At 44.6% G+C, this 16,590-nt stretch overlaps 1 protein-coding gene across 2 annotated transcripts in view; it reads right to left on the reverse strand.

Moving 5' to 3' along the window:
- The window catches only part of TAF1C (TATA-box binding protein associated factor, RNA polymerase I subunit C), a 161,492-nt gene that overhangs the window by 134,811 nt on the left and 10,091 nt on the right, over positions 1-16,590 (reverse strand). For both annotated transcript variants that reach the window (XM_086960039.1, XM_086960040.1), the window contains exon 2: positions 6,238-6,390. In XM_086960039.1, the coding sequence (XP_086816165.1) occupies positions 6,238-6,372 (135 nt within the window). In that variant the 5' untranslated portion in view covers positions 6,373-6,390. The remainder of the gene's footprint in view (positions 1-6,237; positions 6,391-16,590) is intronic.

Below are 16,590 nucleotides of genomic sequence, written 5' to 3' on the forward strand. Positions count from 1 at the left end.
CGGTACCACTCCAAGGATATGACCCACAGGGCACAACGGTGCTCACGACCGACGCCAGCGACAAGGGCCTAGGCGCGGTACTCATGCAAGATAGGGGGCAAGGGAAGATGGAGACGATCAGTTTTGCCTCCCGCGCATTGAATGACACCGAAAAGAAATACAGTGTGATTGAAAAAGAAATGTTGGCGGTAGTCTGGGCCATGACCAGGTTTCGACAATTCCTATGGGGAACCCGATTCCATCTAAGGACAGATCACAAGCCCTTGGTGAAGGTGCTAACGTCCAGTGGGCATGCCAACGCCACCTCCAGAATATCTAAAATGACTCTGAAGTTGCTCGAATTTAGGTACGATACAGAGTACATTCCCGGGAATCGGAACCGAGTAGCAGACTACCTGAGCAGGGCGGCGGCCATGGAACCTGGTGAGGAAGACCCAACGGGTAAGGAGGAGATGGTAGCTCTCATGGAAGACCAAGAAAGGGCCATCAGCTACCAAGAATGGACGGAGGCATACGAAGAGGACAGCGTCATCCAAGAAATGAAGAAGCACATTGTAAAGGGTTGGCCAGAAAAAAGGCAACTGGGCGAATGTCTCAAGCCCTACTATGAGGTTAGGGAAGAATTATCGTAGGATGACAAAGGAGTGTTCACATACAGAGGAGACAAAGTGGTCCCGCCAAGAAGCATCATACCTAGGCTGCTGGACATCCTACACGAGGGCCACTTGGGCATAGGAAAAATGAAGCTAAGAACGAAACAAGATTACTGGTGGCCAGGCATGGACATTCGGGCAGAGAGACACGTTAGAGACTGCCCACAGTGCCAAGGAGCGGACAAGACACTCAAGCCCTTGCGTCCGGCCCTGGGAAAGTTCGACCCCCCACTGAACCCGTGGGAAGAATTGTCAATAGACATTTTGGGCCCAATCTTTGATGGCCAAGGGGTCCAGAAGTATGTGTGTGTCCTTATAGATAGATACTCCAAATGGCCGGAAGTAAAGATTGACGAGACCATGGATGCGGAAAACATACTGAATTTTCTGTCCGACACGTTTGTAAGAGAAGGCATCCCCAAGTCCATCCTGAGTGATAACGGACCCCAATTTACATCTGAAAAATGGAGCAAATTCATGCAGAGAAACGGCATCACAATCAAACACACGTCAGTCTACCACCCAGCTGGCAACGGCTTAGTGGAGCGATTTAACAGGATGGTGATGGGAGCTGTACAAGCGGCGATCTCTAACAACAAGGACTGGGAAAAGGCTATATGGAACATGGTATGGGCGTACAGAATCACTCCCACCGGAACCGGGTACAGCCCGTTCCAGATATTGAGAGGCCGGGAACCGTTCACGCACGATAACCGGGTGTGGAAAGAAAAAATCATTACCAGTGAATGGTCTCCTGCAGTAGTACAAGCCAACTTGGAGAGAGCACAATCCATCTACACCACCTACTACAACAAACACAGGAACGTGAAAGGGACAGTGTTGGAAAAAGGCGAGTGGGTAAGAGTAAAGTTGGCATCACTACAGAAGAAAGGAGACAGCAAATACAGCAAGCCCATGCAAGTTAAGGAAGTGTACGACCGAGCGGCCCTGCTGAGTGACGGGAACGTGTGGTCCCAAGACCGCATGGCCAGATGTAACAAGATCTTGCAATGGGGGCAAAACGGAACTGAATGGGAGGACATGGAAGATCCGAACGTAGAGATGGAACAACGCGCAAGTGAGCAGCAAGATGGAGGAAGTGCTAGAGGTGAACGACTGGAGGAGAGGAGAGTGAATGAAAGCCAAGGAACTGATATGGACTTACAAAGGAGGAGTATGGATGAGGGCGCGGCCGCGCCGAGAGAGAGAAGCACAGAGACAAGGAGCAGGGAGGCCCCGGCGACCCCGACCAGGGTAACCCGGAGCGGAAGGCCTGTGGTGAGACCTTCCAGGTTCCAAGATTTCGATATGGACAGCGAACTGTAAGTGACTTAGTTTGTGTTGGAAAAAGGGGAGATATGTAGTGGCGTACTAGTTGTTGCACGTCACGTAAAGACGTGACGTGCAGGCGGCCATGTTTGGCCGGATGCGCGCGCAGCTCATTAGGAGGCGCGAACGCACACGGGACAGAAGCGCCGGCTCGGCGCTCTTTAGGAGGCATTAATTAAGAAATAAAGAAACGTTTCCCAAGCAACCTGGAGCAGTGTTTTATTGATAAAGCACACGTTTACACAAACCAACCTGTAACCGTCCAGAGATACTCCCAGGATACGCTGCCAAATGCTTGTTCAGCATCTAATAGGGCACATGCCCTGCAATCCCTGGAAACAGCAGCTGCTTCGAAAAGCACGATAACTCGACAGATATCGTTTGTTGTGCCCCTCCCTAGAATAAAGCCATGCTGTCTAACAGAGACCAGGTTACCAATAATCTGATTTAAACGTATGGTGGGGACTTTAGAGTATCATTTGTTGTCGCAGTTAATTAGGAAAATTGGGTTATAAGACCAAGGAATGCACAGAGACTTTTCTTTTTTTCTGAAAAACTACAATATTAGTGACAGACTAAGAGTCCAGGGCTAATTGTCCCTTTTGCACTTGCAAAATCAATTCCCCAGGCACAAAAACTAAAAGAGTAAAAAAATGAACTTTTAAAATTCGAATGGGATCTTTTTAGTTCAAGGACTTCCCAGATGGAAGATCTTTGAAAATCACCAGGATTTCTTCTCTGATGATTGAAGCATCTAGAAAATGACAGTCTACGGGGCTTATTCTATCGACAGGTATCGAGTCCAGATATTGTATTGTGCTTTCCTCCTCTTGCGCCTCCTCAGCACAATAAAGCCCCTCATAATTCCCCGGACCACCTCCCAGATCCCTTCGGAGTCCATTAGACTACCGCAGTGATGATTCCCAACTTCAGTGATCTGCCCTGCGGGCACATTGCCCGTACGTACTGCGAGATGTCTAACCCACTCGCTATATTCATAGCATTCATGTGTCCAAGCCAGATATTATTTCACTATTCTCCTTACAGTGATATGGTTAATAGCGCCCTTGGCTTAGATAAGCTTATGTTGAACCTTTTCAAGATTAGCCTCTGTGAAACCGCAGTAATACATTGAGCCTCAGCCTCTCGGAGGTACTGCTCTAATTCCCTGGCTGCTAAATACTGTTGTTTTTGATGATTTCGACTGAAACTATGGGCCTAATTACAATATCAACTCGAAAGCACCCGACCGACATTGTAGGTTTCAAGTCCGACCGTTGTATGATGATGAAGGTGGACGGAGTTTAAACCAGCCGGGGGATCCCATGCGGTTCTGACGGGCTCAAGGAGCCCGTCGGACAGTTGGAAAGCCCTCATAATCCCTTAAGAGCGGCATTTCTGCCATCGCGATTATGATTCTGGTTTTAGACAGCAAATCCATGTCGGCCTTTCCGACATGGGTTTGCTGCCGGAAACAGACAGCAGGGCCCCTTTACCCCCTGACCCTCCGCATCTAGGTAATGAGGTCAGAACCGCCGACCTGAGATTGGTTGGTTTGTTCGCGCTATAGAAAACTTTATAAATAAATACATGGTGTCGGTCAGAGGCAACTCTGACCGACATCATAATGAAGGCCTAAGTGGTTCACCCACATGCTGCTTCCAATCCCAATGAAATCTAGAGGAGTAGTGGCATTCTGGAACAAATTACCCATTTCAACAAGAATGAAGATTGCCAAGATGGTGCTCAAACCAAGGGATCTGTATTTTTTTCAACTATAAAAATGTTTGTGGCAGAGCTTTTCTAGTATTTCATAGAGGTTATCTGCCAACCAGGTCTTATTCATGAATAGGGCTCCCGGTTTTCCGTTTAAACAGATTTTTACATATAAATACAGACGGAAAGCAATTTTTCTGTTGTCTGTATTTATATGTAAAAACGGCAAAATACTGAAAAATGTTGCTGCTCTGGCTTGCTCGAATCCAGAGTTATTTCCCCATGCCCCCTTCCTTCTGCTGGAAATTCTTTCCCGGACACACACAGCCGCACCCGAATGCTTTACAGGTCTTTTGAAAGACCATTTACTTGTAACGAGGCTTTATTGTTCTCAGGGGCGGATTCTTAAGTGAGATACGTAGAGAGAGCCGAGTAATGCCACTGCATGTTCAGCATATTCATGTTTTTTAGGCAGCAGCACAACGTGGAATACAGAATTGCTTCTGTATCACTATCTAATTTTCATGTGCATCACAGCAGTTTAGCGTACAGTACGTGTCTTCAAAAGTGCATTGCTTTTTAGTACGTGACCTTTGCTTCCCACGGGTATGAATAAGGAATACAGAAATGGAGAGCAGTATTCTATATTTACTGCGTGTTCCGAGCCATTCACATTCCAATTCAACACGCACTGACGGACTTTATTTGTTTACGTTTTCAACTTGAAAGCTGTAAATGTGAGGCTGATCTGAAGGACCTTTAGTTTTATGGAATGTGCTGCCAGTAGCAGTTACCTAGAAAAACATTTTTGGGCCTGGATTAGATATATAAAAGTCTGTTAAATACTGTATTTTTTTCAGTCCTCACAAAAGATTATTTCCAAACATTGGGCATTATCCTCTTAAATATTTTATTTAAGATACATTGTTCCCCACATTTCTATGTTTTAATACTGTAAGTAGTTCAAGGAAAATATTGTTTGTGTTATTAAACATTATACAGATTGTAACAGAGCTTTAATCTAACAGTGGCTGAGAGTGTGCATGATGGCTTTCTATTGTAGAAATACAACTAAAATACAATCTAATGCCCCCAAGAGTGCTGTGTTTGACTACTGACGGAGTTTAACACAGTAATGCTCTGGTCGGCACAAATTAAGCACTGATGGTGTGGTACTAAAGTGTTTTTATAGCAGAACTGAGAAACACAGGTACTCTCCTTTTCAAATTACTCAGCACCTGACCATTTAAAGCACTGCTAAAGCCACAACAAATCGTTAGTTTAAGTGAGCGCATGTGTGCATTGTCAATTTAAATAAATGTGGAAAAATACTAGCTGGAGCATCGTCTTTTGCTTGTGGCCAAAATAAATGTGGATAAATACAGAAAAAATGCCCAAAAAATAAATATGGATAAATACAGACGGAAATGGCAAAAAAATAAATACCATACAACCGGGAGCCCTATTCATGAATAACAAATGAACTGATTCATTGGACAATGACTGCACAAACATACACTTAACTTTACAAACAAACGCTTACCTTCTAACTGGCATAAGCGCCCAAGACATGGACAATTATAATATTTCTTAAGTGATGTGAATAAATAGAATAGATTGAGCTATTGTATTTGAGGCCATGGTGGAGAGAGCACACCCAGAAGGTGGCATAAGAAGAATCTGTGCGAACTGTACGTATTAAAAGTTGCAAAGTTGATATACGTTTGGTTAACCATTTGAAAAGCATCTGCGATTGCTGAATTTTCCATTTTTGCATGCCTTTCCCTGTTTTTTTTTTGGTCAACAATGCACGCGCCTTAAGATGCAATGTACTTTATTCTTTTAAAGTGGAACAGAAAATATTTGAAATTTATAGAAAATTAGACTGGTGTAGAATAATTTTACATAATTTTTTTATATTTTATTATTTGTTGGGAGTTTTACACAGCAAGTCACTGTTACAATAATATTTTGTTAATCATATTACGAAATTACTATTATTGGCTCCATGTAGGAAGTCTGGTCTGCAACTCATCCTAGGCGCATCTGTGAATATTAACGGTGGGGTTTTGCATTGCCATGGCGGTATTACACATTACCTTAGCTGTACATAAATGTAAAAGTCAGGGGGTCACAAAAAGTAGATGGAAAGGGTCTATTGTGTATGACTATCACTGACGATACCTCTAGTTGTTCTAGAATAACACATTTTTCATCTGTTGTCAAACCCGCAACCAGCCTTAATATTTTTGCTGCTTAGGCCACAAACAGAATCCTCACTACAATCTTCAGTTAGCTGCAAGCCCACTACTGGGTTATACCTGCTGACAAATACTAAGAATAAAGTGTATCCAGAGGCAAATTCATCTTTTCTGGTATCCTTTCCAAAGAGATGGGTCTAGGTCTAATAAAGTGAAGACTGAGCATAACTAAAGGTTGCTCCTTAGAAGTCATTCAATATCCCCTCCTGGACACTGCTGAGGCGGTGGCAGGGTCTACAGTGCACATTTTTGAGCCGGTTTACAGATTTCCAGCCTACCTTGGATGTGCCGGTGTCGACCATCTGAACCTTGCTGTACTCTCCCCATCCGGACAACTGGGGGCCACGGGATGCGTCTCTACTGCAGGGACCAACCGTATAGAAACTCGGGAACAGGGATTCTGGAAACTCCATGTCCACAAACGCCGACAGCTGTTACCAAAAAAGAAAGAAGAGCTTTAATAGACTGTGGCCTGAGGTCTTCAGGTCATTGAAATAAGGCGCTACAATGTGCTCAGACATACCCCAAACCCCCACAAATCATCTCTGCATCAGAACTGTTTCACACTGCACTGAACTTGGATTACAGTCACTTAAAGGTTCACAAATGTCTCCAAATACATGAACCAAGTACTAGACCCAACTTACCTTTCCAGCTAGCAGGTGAGTGCCCTTTACTGCCCATACAATGTCTGTCTACCCGTGGGTTCACTGTGTAGAAGAAAAGACTATACTTGATTTATTTTTTACGACAGAAACATGGCTATATGATGATCCGCTAATCTTGTATCCTGGCATTGTCACCCTAGACTATAAAAGTCCATTCGATAGCCTTTAGACTAGTCAGGCAGCCATCATGAAATATGTTTTACAGGTATGAAGGTTGCCCCATTCTTTCCAGAGCAGACTGCGAACCAATCCCCATTTCTTGGTGTTCCGCTCTATTTTCCATCCTCATCTGTGATTAATAATGGGCTCTTTGACCCAGTTCTCCTCTTCTCCACTTCTGTCACTCGCATTCCCTTCGGTGAATGCCCATGAATATCTCAGTTTTCACAGCGGTCTTCCATCCAAGGGATCTGTCAATTTTCTGATCATTCTAATCCATTAATTTAATCTAATCTAATTCTACTTTCATCGTTTCTAATGAGTCTCTTCTGCTAGAGCTTATTATGTGCGATTTTGTCCCCTTTCCTCACTTTTCTGGGCTCAGGGAGAAGTTAATGTCCAGCTACAAAGCGTTTTGCCGGGAGCGATCCCAGGGCTGCAAATCTACATCTAACTTTACTGCCTTTCGGTGTAGAAACTATTCCTAGCAATCAGGATTCAGCTTAGTCATGACCTCTCTCTCCCCAATATTCATTCATGATCGTACAGGATAACATCATATGTCTGAGGTTTGTACCAGCTTCAGACCTTGGCTAGTTGTCTTATTTATCGTGTTACATGCTCCATGGCTTCAGAGGGGTCGGGTGGGTCCTATGTGGGATGTTAAATTGTACTCATTCTAATCTGGCAATTCCTTGGCTGTTTCCATGTGCAATGATGCTTTTTCCCATTATGTATCTGCTAATGGTTCCAGACCGCTTGTGTCCCGTTATTTTTGTTTTTATTTTGTCCTCTTTGGGATGGAGGTAGTCTCTTATGCCGATGACACCCAGATCTTGGTCTCTCTCTCCCAGCCTGTCACCTTGGCTGCCTCCAATTTTAGACTCTGTATGGAGGCAGTCGATCAATGGATGATTTACAATTCATTGAAGTTAAACGGTGAGAAGACGGAGATCCTGTTGTTTTGAGGAAAGGAGGACATCTGGTCGGCGAATTGGTGGCCCGCATCATTGGGTACATGCCCGCCACCTGCTGCCTTAGCCAAAAATCTGGGTGTCCTGATTGACCCTACCCTCAGTATGCGTCAGCAGGTGAATAGAACAGCCTCCACTTGCTGGGGCATAATTTACATCCTAAGGAAGATTAAGCACTACCTTTGTCAACAGGCAAGAAAGCAAGTCGTGGTCGCCCTTATAGGCTCCCGACTTGATTATTGTAATGCGCTGTATGCAGGACTTAACAAGGGGCTGCTTCTGCGCTTACAAATGGTCCAGAATGCGGCGGCCAAGTTTGTGTTAGACCTACCCAAACGGGCGTCAGCCACCTCTGCAAGGAAATCTTTACACTGGCTCCCGATTGAGGATAGGATTTTCTTTAAAATAATGTGTCTGACCTATGGGGCCCTAGCAAGAAATAGATCAGGTGGGATAAGATACCTTTTGGTCCCTTATACCCCCACCATAAATCTGCGTTCTACCAATAAGTCCCTGCTATCTGTACCTCGCGTCCGCAGAGCTAAATGGGAGGGGCAAAGCTTTCTCCAGCTTAGCCCCGAAAATGTGGAACGCTCTACCTGTTGAAATTAAGTCCCTTCCCACTATGCAATCTTTCAGAAAGGCTTTGAAGACTCGGCTATTCGCGAAAGCCTACCTGTAGTTTAGTTCTGCCTTCTTTTGAATTTTTTGTTAGGCGCCTTGATGCCTTCGGGTTTTAGTTGCGCAATATAAGTTACTTTTCATTCATTCATTCATTTACAAATAAGCAGATTGTCCTTAAACAGATAGAGGCTCTTTCCTGGTTCCCTCAGAGGGAGGCCACAGCCTCGCTTGTAACTTTGCAACCTCCAGGGTTCCTAGAAAGTCCAACCCCAAGACTTTTAGTTAGAGGAGGATTGAGAATATGTCCACTTCCTCAAATTCGACCTCCTTTCCATAATCTCGCTTATTTAATAATCATTGGACTTTATTGAGATGATGCATTGTCGAATTTGATAACTCATTCATCCCGGGCTACCGAAAATCCGATTCTTTTTCTCAAGAAACAACGATGATCCAACTTATATACATTTTTAACTGAGGCAACCCAATCCAGAAATACAGGGGGCAGAGGCGACACCCATTTTAAGCAAATTTCTCTCCTTGCCAGAAGAATTAAGATAAATAACAGCGAGGCTTGGAGTTTAGAGAGCTTACAACTAGTATTCTCCTCTAGAACTCCAAAAATAGTCAAAACCGGGCTTACCTTAATTTCCTGCCCCAGAACGTCTGACAAGGTCTTAAAAATATCGTGCCAAAAGCCCTGAATTTTTTCCAAATCTCTGTCTCCCTTTCGCCTTGTCTGCTCCCAACACTTTATAAAGATTGGACAGCAATTTTGATCCCTGCCCCATCCCTAGAATTGAGACTGTTCTTTTTGTACGTAAAGGAGGCTTTGGAGAGCTCGTTCGAAATTCACTTGCACTCTTCCTAGTTTAGCAAACTGCCTGGCTGGATATGGTCCAGTTCCAAAGCTCTTCGTGCCTCAAACGGAGTCATCCACTAGTTAATATATACCTGTTTTATAAATCTCCCACAACATCAAGCTACCATAGGATCTATGGCTATTACAGTGGCTAAGCGAGTACATCTTTACAGCAGGCTGATCTTCAGAGGCACTCTTAAAACTTTAGAAGAACTCAAAGTTTGATCACTCACATTTCACTAGTTATGCCACTGTAATGCGTGGCCAACAGTGGGGGAAAAAACTGGTTAATGCAGATACAATAATGACTGCTGATCCAAGGACACAGGGGTTAGGATATAGAAGGCCATCCACTGCTTAGGCTGCCCATAAGTGGTGATGTGGGCACAGGCACTGCACCCCGCGCTGCTCTCTGTGGTTTGGGCAAAGGAGCTGGAAGCAGGCACGATATAGTGCTAAACTCCAGCTCTGTGCTTTTTTTTTTTACCAGTTCTAGGCCACCAAACGGGGGACAGGTACTACAAGCATTGGAAATGCAATCGGTCTCGCATTTGTTTGTGTTGAAGCTATTGGCATTGTAAATGACAATTTATTTTACTTATGTGTTAAGGAGTGTATGTATGTGCTGTGTAGTGGAACTATGTGGGTTGGATTGGATTTGTTCTTATGTAATTTTGTGGAGTGTAGTTGTGTGGTGTGGTGTTGATTTGTGTAGTGGCAATATGTGGCATGGTGTGCTGTGGAAATATATGGTTATCAATTTTGTGGCATTCAGTGTAATGGCATTATGTGTAGAGGTAACTTGTACAGTTTATGTGGTGTGCAGTTGAATTTTGCGGCACAATGTGGAATTGTGTGGTGTGGATTGAATGTATGTGGTGTTGTGTCATTTAGTTGTATTATGGTGGTTTGGTGTTAAATTATGTGGTGTGGGTAGGAAATGTGTGGAGCTGAATTGGGTGGCATGGAACTATGTGTATAGCTTTGCGTTTTTCATGACGGTAAAGAACAAATAGGTAGGAGCTAAGCTTCAGTTCTAGGAGTTTAAAAGAAAAAAGGAAAGAGGTGGAGCTATTGACATTGTAAATGTCTCTTACCTATGTGTTATGGATTGGAGTGGATATATATGGTGTGTACCCATTATGTGGGTTGGATTGGGCTGGGTAGTTGTGGGATTGTGTGGTGTGAAACTGTGAGGTGTGGATTTGTTTAGTGGAATTAAGTGGTATTGTGTGCAGTTGTATTATGTGGATCGTAATCATGTATTTGTGAGTGTATTGGAATTATGTGGTGTAAGACTGTGTGTAATAAAGTAAGTATGTGGGGCGGTATTTCGTGTTGTGGAGTGTTATGTAGTGGAGTTTAAAGAAGACATTGTGTACAATTAAATGACTTTTAAAAAAAGAATCATCAAAAAATGTCTTCTCTTTTTTTTGTCCTTGCAATGCTGGCAATCTTCTCCTGCCTGTTGTAATGCTTGTTTATTATAGCTTTTATTGTTATGCAGGGACATAAACAATAGGAGGGTGGAGATTGAGAAATACTACCTGAATTACACCAGCAGCGGACGGACAATAGGAGATAATCAACAGATGCCAGATTCTGAGGTCACACTGAGGTGGCGCTGAGTAATGCTGAGGGGGTAGTGTGGTGGTACAGAGGTGATGCTCAGGTGATGCTGAATGAAACTCGGGTATTGATAAGTGATGCTGAGGTAGTAGTGTGCTGGTGTGGAGGTGATACTGAATGTTACTGAGGTGATGCTGAGTGGTGCTGAGGTGGCGCTGAGTGACGATGCCGCACTGAGTTATGGTGAGGTGGTGGTGCAGCGCTGGTGCTGAGGTGGTGCTGTGTTGAGGTGATGCTCTGCTGATGCTAAGGTCATACTGTATGGATGCTGAGTTGTTGCTGAGGTGGTGGTGGTGCACTGATGCAGTAGTGGTGCTGTGCTGATGTTTATGTTGCACTGTGCTGATGCGGAGGTGGTGCTTCGCTGATGCGGAGTTGGTGGAGAACTGATGAGGAGGTGATGATGAGGGGGTGCTGAATGATGCGAAGGTGGTGCTGGTGCTGCTCTGAGTCGGAGGTGGTGCTGAGCTGATTCTCAGATGGTGCTGGGTAATGAGTTGGTGCTGTGTGGAGGTAATGCTGCGCTGAAGTTGAAGTTGTGCTGCATTGGCGCCGAGTTGCTGCGAAGGTGGGGCTGCTTTGGTGCTGAGCTGGTGGTGATGCACTGATGCAGAGATAGTGCTGTGCTAATGCTGAGGTGGTGCTGCGCTGGTGCAGAGTCATGCTGAGGTGGTGCTGCTGCACTGGTGCTCGGGTGCTGCTGAGCTGTGCTCAGTTGGTGCTAAGTGATGCTGATGTGGTGTTGTGCTGAAGTGGTGTTGCACTGATGTGGATATGGCTCTATGTAAATGCAGAGCTGGTGTTGTGCTAATGCAGAGTTGGTAGTGCTCTGCTGAGTAACATTGATGTGGTGCTGAGTGATGATGTGGTGGTGCTGAGTGATACTGTGGTGGTGCGGCACTGGTGCGGAGGTGGTGGTGGTACTGCGCTGGTGCTGAGGCGGTGCCGACTGATGCTGAGGTGGTGGTGTTCAGGTGGTCCTGTGCTAATGAGATGGTGCTGCACCGATGCTGAGTTGGTGTTGCACGGGTGGTGGCTCACTGATGTGATGGTGCTGAGTGATGCTGACGTGGTGGTGCTGCACTGTTTCCGAGGTGGTGCTGAGCTGGCGATCAGGTGGTGCTGAGTGATGTTGAGTTGGTGCTGTGCGGAGGTTGTGGTACGTAGATGCTGAGGTGGAGCTTCGTTGGTGGTGGTGCACTGATGCTGAGATAGTGCTGATGTTAAGGAGGGGCTGCGCTGATGCGGAGTTGGTGCTGCACTGGTGGTGCACGGATGAGGAGGTGGTGCTGTGTTGCTGCCGAGACGGTGCTCAGGTGATGTTGAGGTAAGACTGAGTGATGACGTCTGAGCACCCACAGTGTAACAAGCGATTGAAAACATAATAAAATAGCCCCCCCCTGCCCCAGAATAGATTAAAAGAACACAGTGTAGTGATATTGTACTAAGTCCTTGCTCCGTGGGGGAAAAAGGAGGGATAAAGAGGCAGGACTGGCCACTGGTAATCAAGTGTTTTTAAAGGACACTGAAACAAACGAGAAGCAAGGAATGGCATTTGGCCCACAGATATACATGTATACAAGAGGTCGTACGCTTAAGCTTGACCTAAAAAGGAACGAAAGAAAATACAAAAATAAAATTGAGAAAAAGCAGTTAAGCATTTAATGAATGGCAAACTCGCAAATTCCCTGCCTAAAAAGTAAAATAAAGATGCTCTCTGCCAAAATCCTATATTCAGAAATGGGCACCAATTTATAGAACTTGGAAGTTTTCTGAATCCGCAATTTTACATCAAGGCCCGGAGGCCAATATTATGCATTACCTTTTATTACCACTCAGACAGCAGCAACAAATAAATAGAATCAAAACACATAAAAACTTCTAGAATTCTGAACATGCCTATCCACTTAAAACCTGCAGCCATCTTCCACTTTTGTTGCTGCTCAGGCTACAGATAAGTCACTTTTCATAACTGTTGTTTTGTTTAGTGACTGTAATTATAATAAAGAGGAATATTAATATGTAGAATTGTATAATGTTTAATGATTTTAATTGTCTTTAATAATTATATTTATAAAATAGATCTTTAATTTATTTATTAATTCTGTTAGATTTGAAAAATATTGAAAAAGTAACTGGGTTTATATTTAAATGTTTAAATGTTTTTTTAAAAAGGGTATTTACAAGGAAAACGTTTTTAAATGGTTTTTGGTTGAAACAGTGTTTTTATTTCAAGACTGGATATTAGTTAAGAATTGAGGATTATTTGAAAATAATTTTATGTTTGATTGTTTTGTTTTTCTTTGGCTTAACGGTTTTGGGCAGTGATGGTGGACCTTTTTAGACGAAATTTGGCTGAGAAAATGTATAATTACCGTCTTGTTGGCAGTTAGACGGTTGATTAGATGCGCGTGGAAGCAGGAGTAAACGCGAGGCAGCCCAACTGTCCGCGAGCTTGGAGGGCAATGATAAGGCGCGAGGCAGGTTTTCCACGGTGAGAAACTGACTCGCGAATGCTTTGTGTCAATTACAGCCCGCCGTACTGTGCAGTTGGGATATGTGTATTAGTTTTTGATTAAGGTAATGGCATCCATGTTTTGGGCTGTATTATAACGAAGTCTGTCAGATCAGATCAGATGCCGGTTTCTGACAGACTTCGGTCGAGAGTTCAGTGAGAGGCCGCATTTGTCATTATGGGCCAGATGTATCAAGATTCCGTTTTGCGAATCCTAAATAGCGATTTTTTGCGAATCGCTATTTAGAATTCGCAAAATGGAATGTATGTATAAAATCTCTATTTTTTAGCCATTCCTTATTATTCTTTATTTGCGAATTCGCATTTTGCGAATTCGCAAATAAAGAATAATTTCCAATGCATTCCTATGGGCCAGGAGGCCCATAGGAATGATAGTGCAATAAATTTCTAATTGCGAATACGCAATTTGCTAATCGCAATTTGAGAATAATTTCAAGGGTGCAGGGGTGTCTCAAAGACACCCTGCTGCACCCCTGAAATCTACATGTGTGTGCATGTGGCACACATACATGCCCTATGGGCATGTATGTGTGTCACATGCCACCCACACAAATGCCAAATAGGGCTTTTTTCAAAGAAATCGCAAATTACCACCAACTACAGCCGACACCGCCAACAGCGAGAGCCTTCGTGAGACAGTCCATATCCAGCTCCTGGTCATCGTCGACGCCTCCTGGTCCACGTGGCTGCAGAGACAAGCTTGCCTCTTCACCTGATTGCATCTCGACATCACCTGGTTCCGTCCTGGTTCCATCCTGGTCACTGGCTAGTGACCCAGGCTCTGTCCCCTCTGCTTTCAAGTTCTTCACTTCCCTCGATCCACCCGGACATCTTCCTACTGGTCGCCTGCAGCATCTTCTTGCAGCTCTCCATAGGATTCGACGACTGAACCCGACACAACTTCACACCTATGCACCCGGCTTCCCTGGGTGAGGTAACTAGAGTACTCCGGTGCTCCCGTGGGTATTAACTATCCAAGTGTCCTACTTTAACTGGGTTTTCCCGTAGTCCACCCGGAAGGTCCGAAATCAACCAGTTTCTAAATTTTACTTTCCCATTGAAAGTCTATGAGAACCGGCGTGTGTGTTTAAGCACTGCACACGCATCCTGTGGGACTCCTGCTTCCTAACCTTTGGTTACTCTGTGAAGGCCCAACGATTTCCAAGGCCATAGGCCTATTCACCTGTTCTGAAGTGGCTCTTATACCAGTTCTTTAGTATATAGTTCATGAGGCCCCTAGGGCAGAATTGTATTTGTACAACTTATAGTATGCTATTTGAGTAACTTGTGCTGTATCTCGAACTCTGACCTCAGAGAGTGCAGAGGGGTTGTATTAGAAATAAATACATATATATTTGATATATACCTTGTGTGGTGTCCTTTCATTTGATATTCAAGGGGTTATTATTAGTAAAACAATTGGCTTCACATGCTCTCTGAAGTGTTAGCCTAAGACTGCTCTGTCCATGCTACCACTAGGATAGCTGGTCTATAAGGTTGACTTTACAACCATCACCATAAGGGTTGTTTGGACTGATACAGGGTGCCCACTAGAATAGTGGACATCACATATCAGGCCACCTTCTCACAGTTATCACTTCAAGAAAGGAGCAAAATATTCTCAGAGGTTATGGTTGAATCAGGATTCAAAGGAGGAATTGAATTGGTGGATGATTAATTTGGAAGCATGGAACGGAGGGGCGATATTTGGAGAGGTGCCAGAGATAGAGATAAGAGTCGGATGAGAGTCTTCAAGGTTGGGGAGCAAGGTGTGGAATGATGTTAACAGGAGGGAAATGGTCCAAGAGGAGACGCAGATGCATATATATTTTCTGGAACTGCTGGCAGGGTCTTTTGCTGTGAAGAGTTTCATGAAGGATCGGATAAAGAGTTGTGTCCTTTTGAAAAGGGACAATCTGTCTGCAGTAAGATTTGTAAACAAGTTAGGAGGACCTCGGTCAAAGGGGCTAGCAAACTTAGCAAAGGATTTTTGGAATTTTTGCTTGGAAAAGGAGATTGTGGTTCAAGCTCAGTATATTCCGGGACTGAGCAAAGTAGAAGCAGACTGGTTTTCAAGATATCTGAAGGATGTGAGCAATTGGAAGTTGAATATGGAAGTATTCAGAAGTTTGGAAATGAGATGGGGTCCTTTTCAAGTGGATTTGTTTGTGGACAGGTTGAATTGTCAGATAAGGGACTTTTACAGTTGGAGGCCAGATCCGGAGGCAAGAGGAATAGATGCTTTTCTACAGGTTTGGAGTGCGGGAAGGAATTATGCTTTTCCCCCATTCTCTTTGATGTTAATGTTAATGTAAGCCGAACTTTTTGAGCGCACGGCTACCCCGAAAGGTGTCCCGGCGCTTTGGCAAAGAGGCCCAAAGAAACAGGAAAGCCAAAGGCATACACACTACAGTTACCGCGAGTTACTTAGTGAAGAGCAAAGTCTTCAACTCCTTCCTGAAAGCCAGGAGGTTGTTCGCTTTCCGAAGGGAGAGTGGGAGCTCATTCCACAAACAGGCTGTCACGTGTTGGAAGGAGCGACCTCCCATCCGGACACGTTTGACCACAGGCACCTCCAATTTGGCCAGGTCCGCCGACCGCAATGACCTACGTGGCACATAGAAAGCAGTACGCTTCCTCAGATAGTTAGGCCCAATCGCATGGAGAGCTTTGAACGCCAGAGTAAGGAGTTTAAATCTGATTCTCCCAGAGATAGGCAACCAGTGCAGCCTAGCCAGGAGCACTGAGGCGCTGGCTCTCCTGGGCAGGCCATAGATGGCTCTGGCCGCCGAATTCTGAACAATCTGCAGTCTGGATAACAGATACTTAGGCAGGCCTGCAAAGAGCGCATTTGCATAGTCCAGGCGGGATCCCACAAGCGCCTGGACTACATTCCTACGGTACTGCAGTGAAAGCAGAGGAAGAAATTTCCTAAGCATCTTAAGGATGCTGAAACACTTCCCTGCTAATCCCAGGATGTGTGGACGAAAGGAAAGCTCATCGTCAAACACCACTCCGAGATTTTTTACCTGAGTAGATGGTTTCTCTGGGGGGAACATGTCCTGGGGCCACCATGTCTTCCAACCCGGGTCTGGGGCACAGCCGAAAAAAAGCAGCTCAGATTTGTCTGAGTTGCATTTCAGGCTGTGCCGCTGGAACCACGCAAAGACTGCACTCAG

Source organism: Lissotriton vulgaris, chromosome 3_1 (genome assembly GCF_964263255.1).
Source record: "Lissotriton vulgaris chromosome 3_1, aLisVul1.2, whole genome shotgun sequence".
NCBI classification, from domain to species: domain Eukaryota; kingdom Metazoa; phylum Chordata; class Amphibia; order Caudata; family Salamandridae; genus Lissotriton; species Lissotriton vulgaris.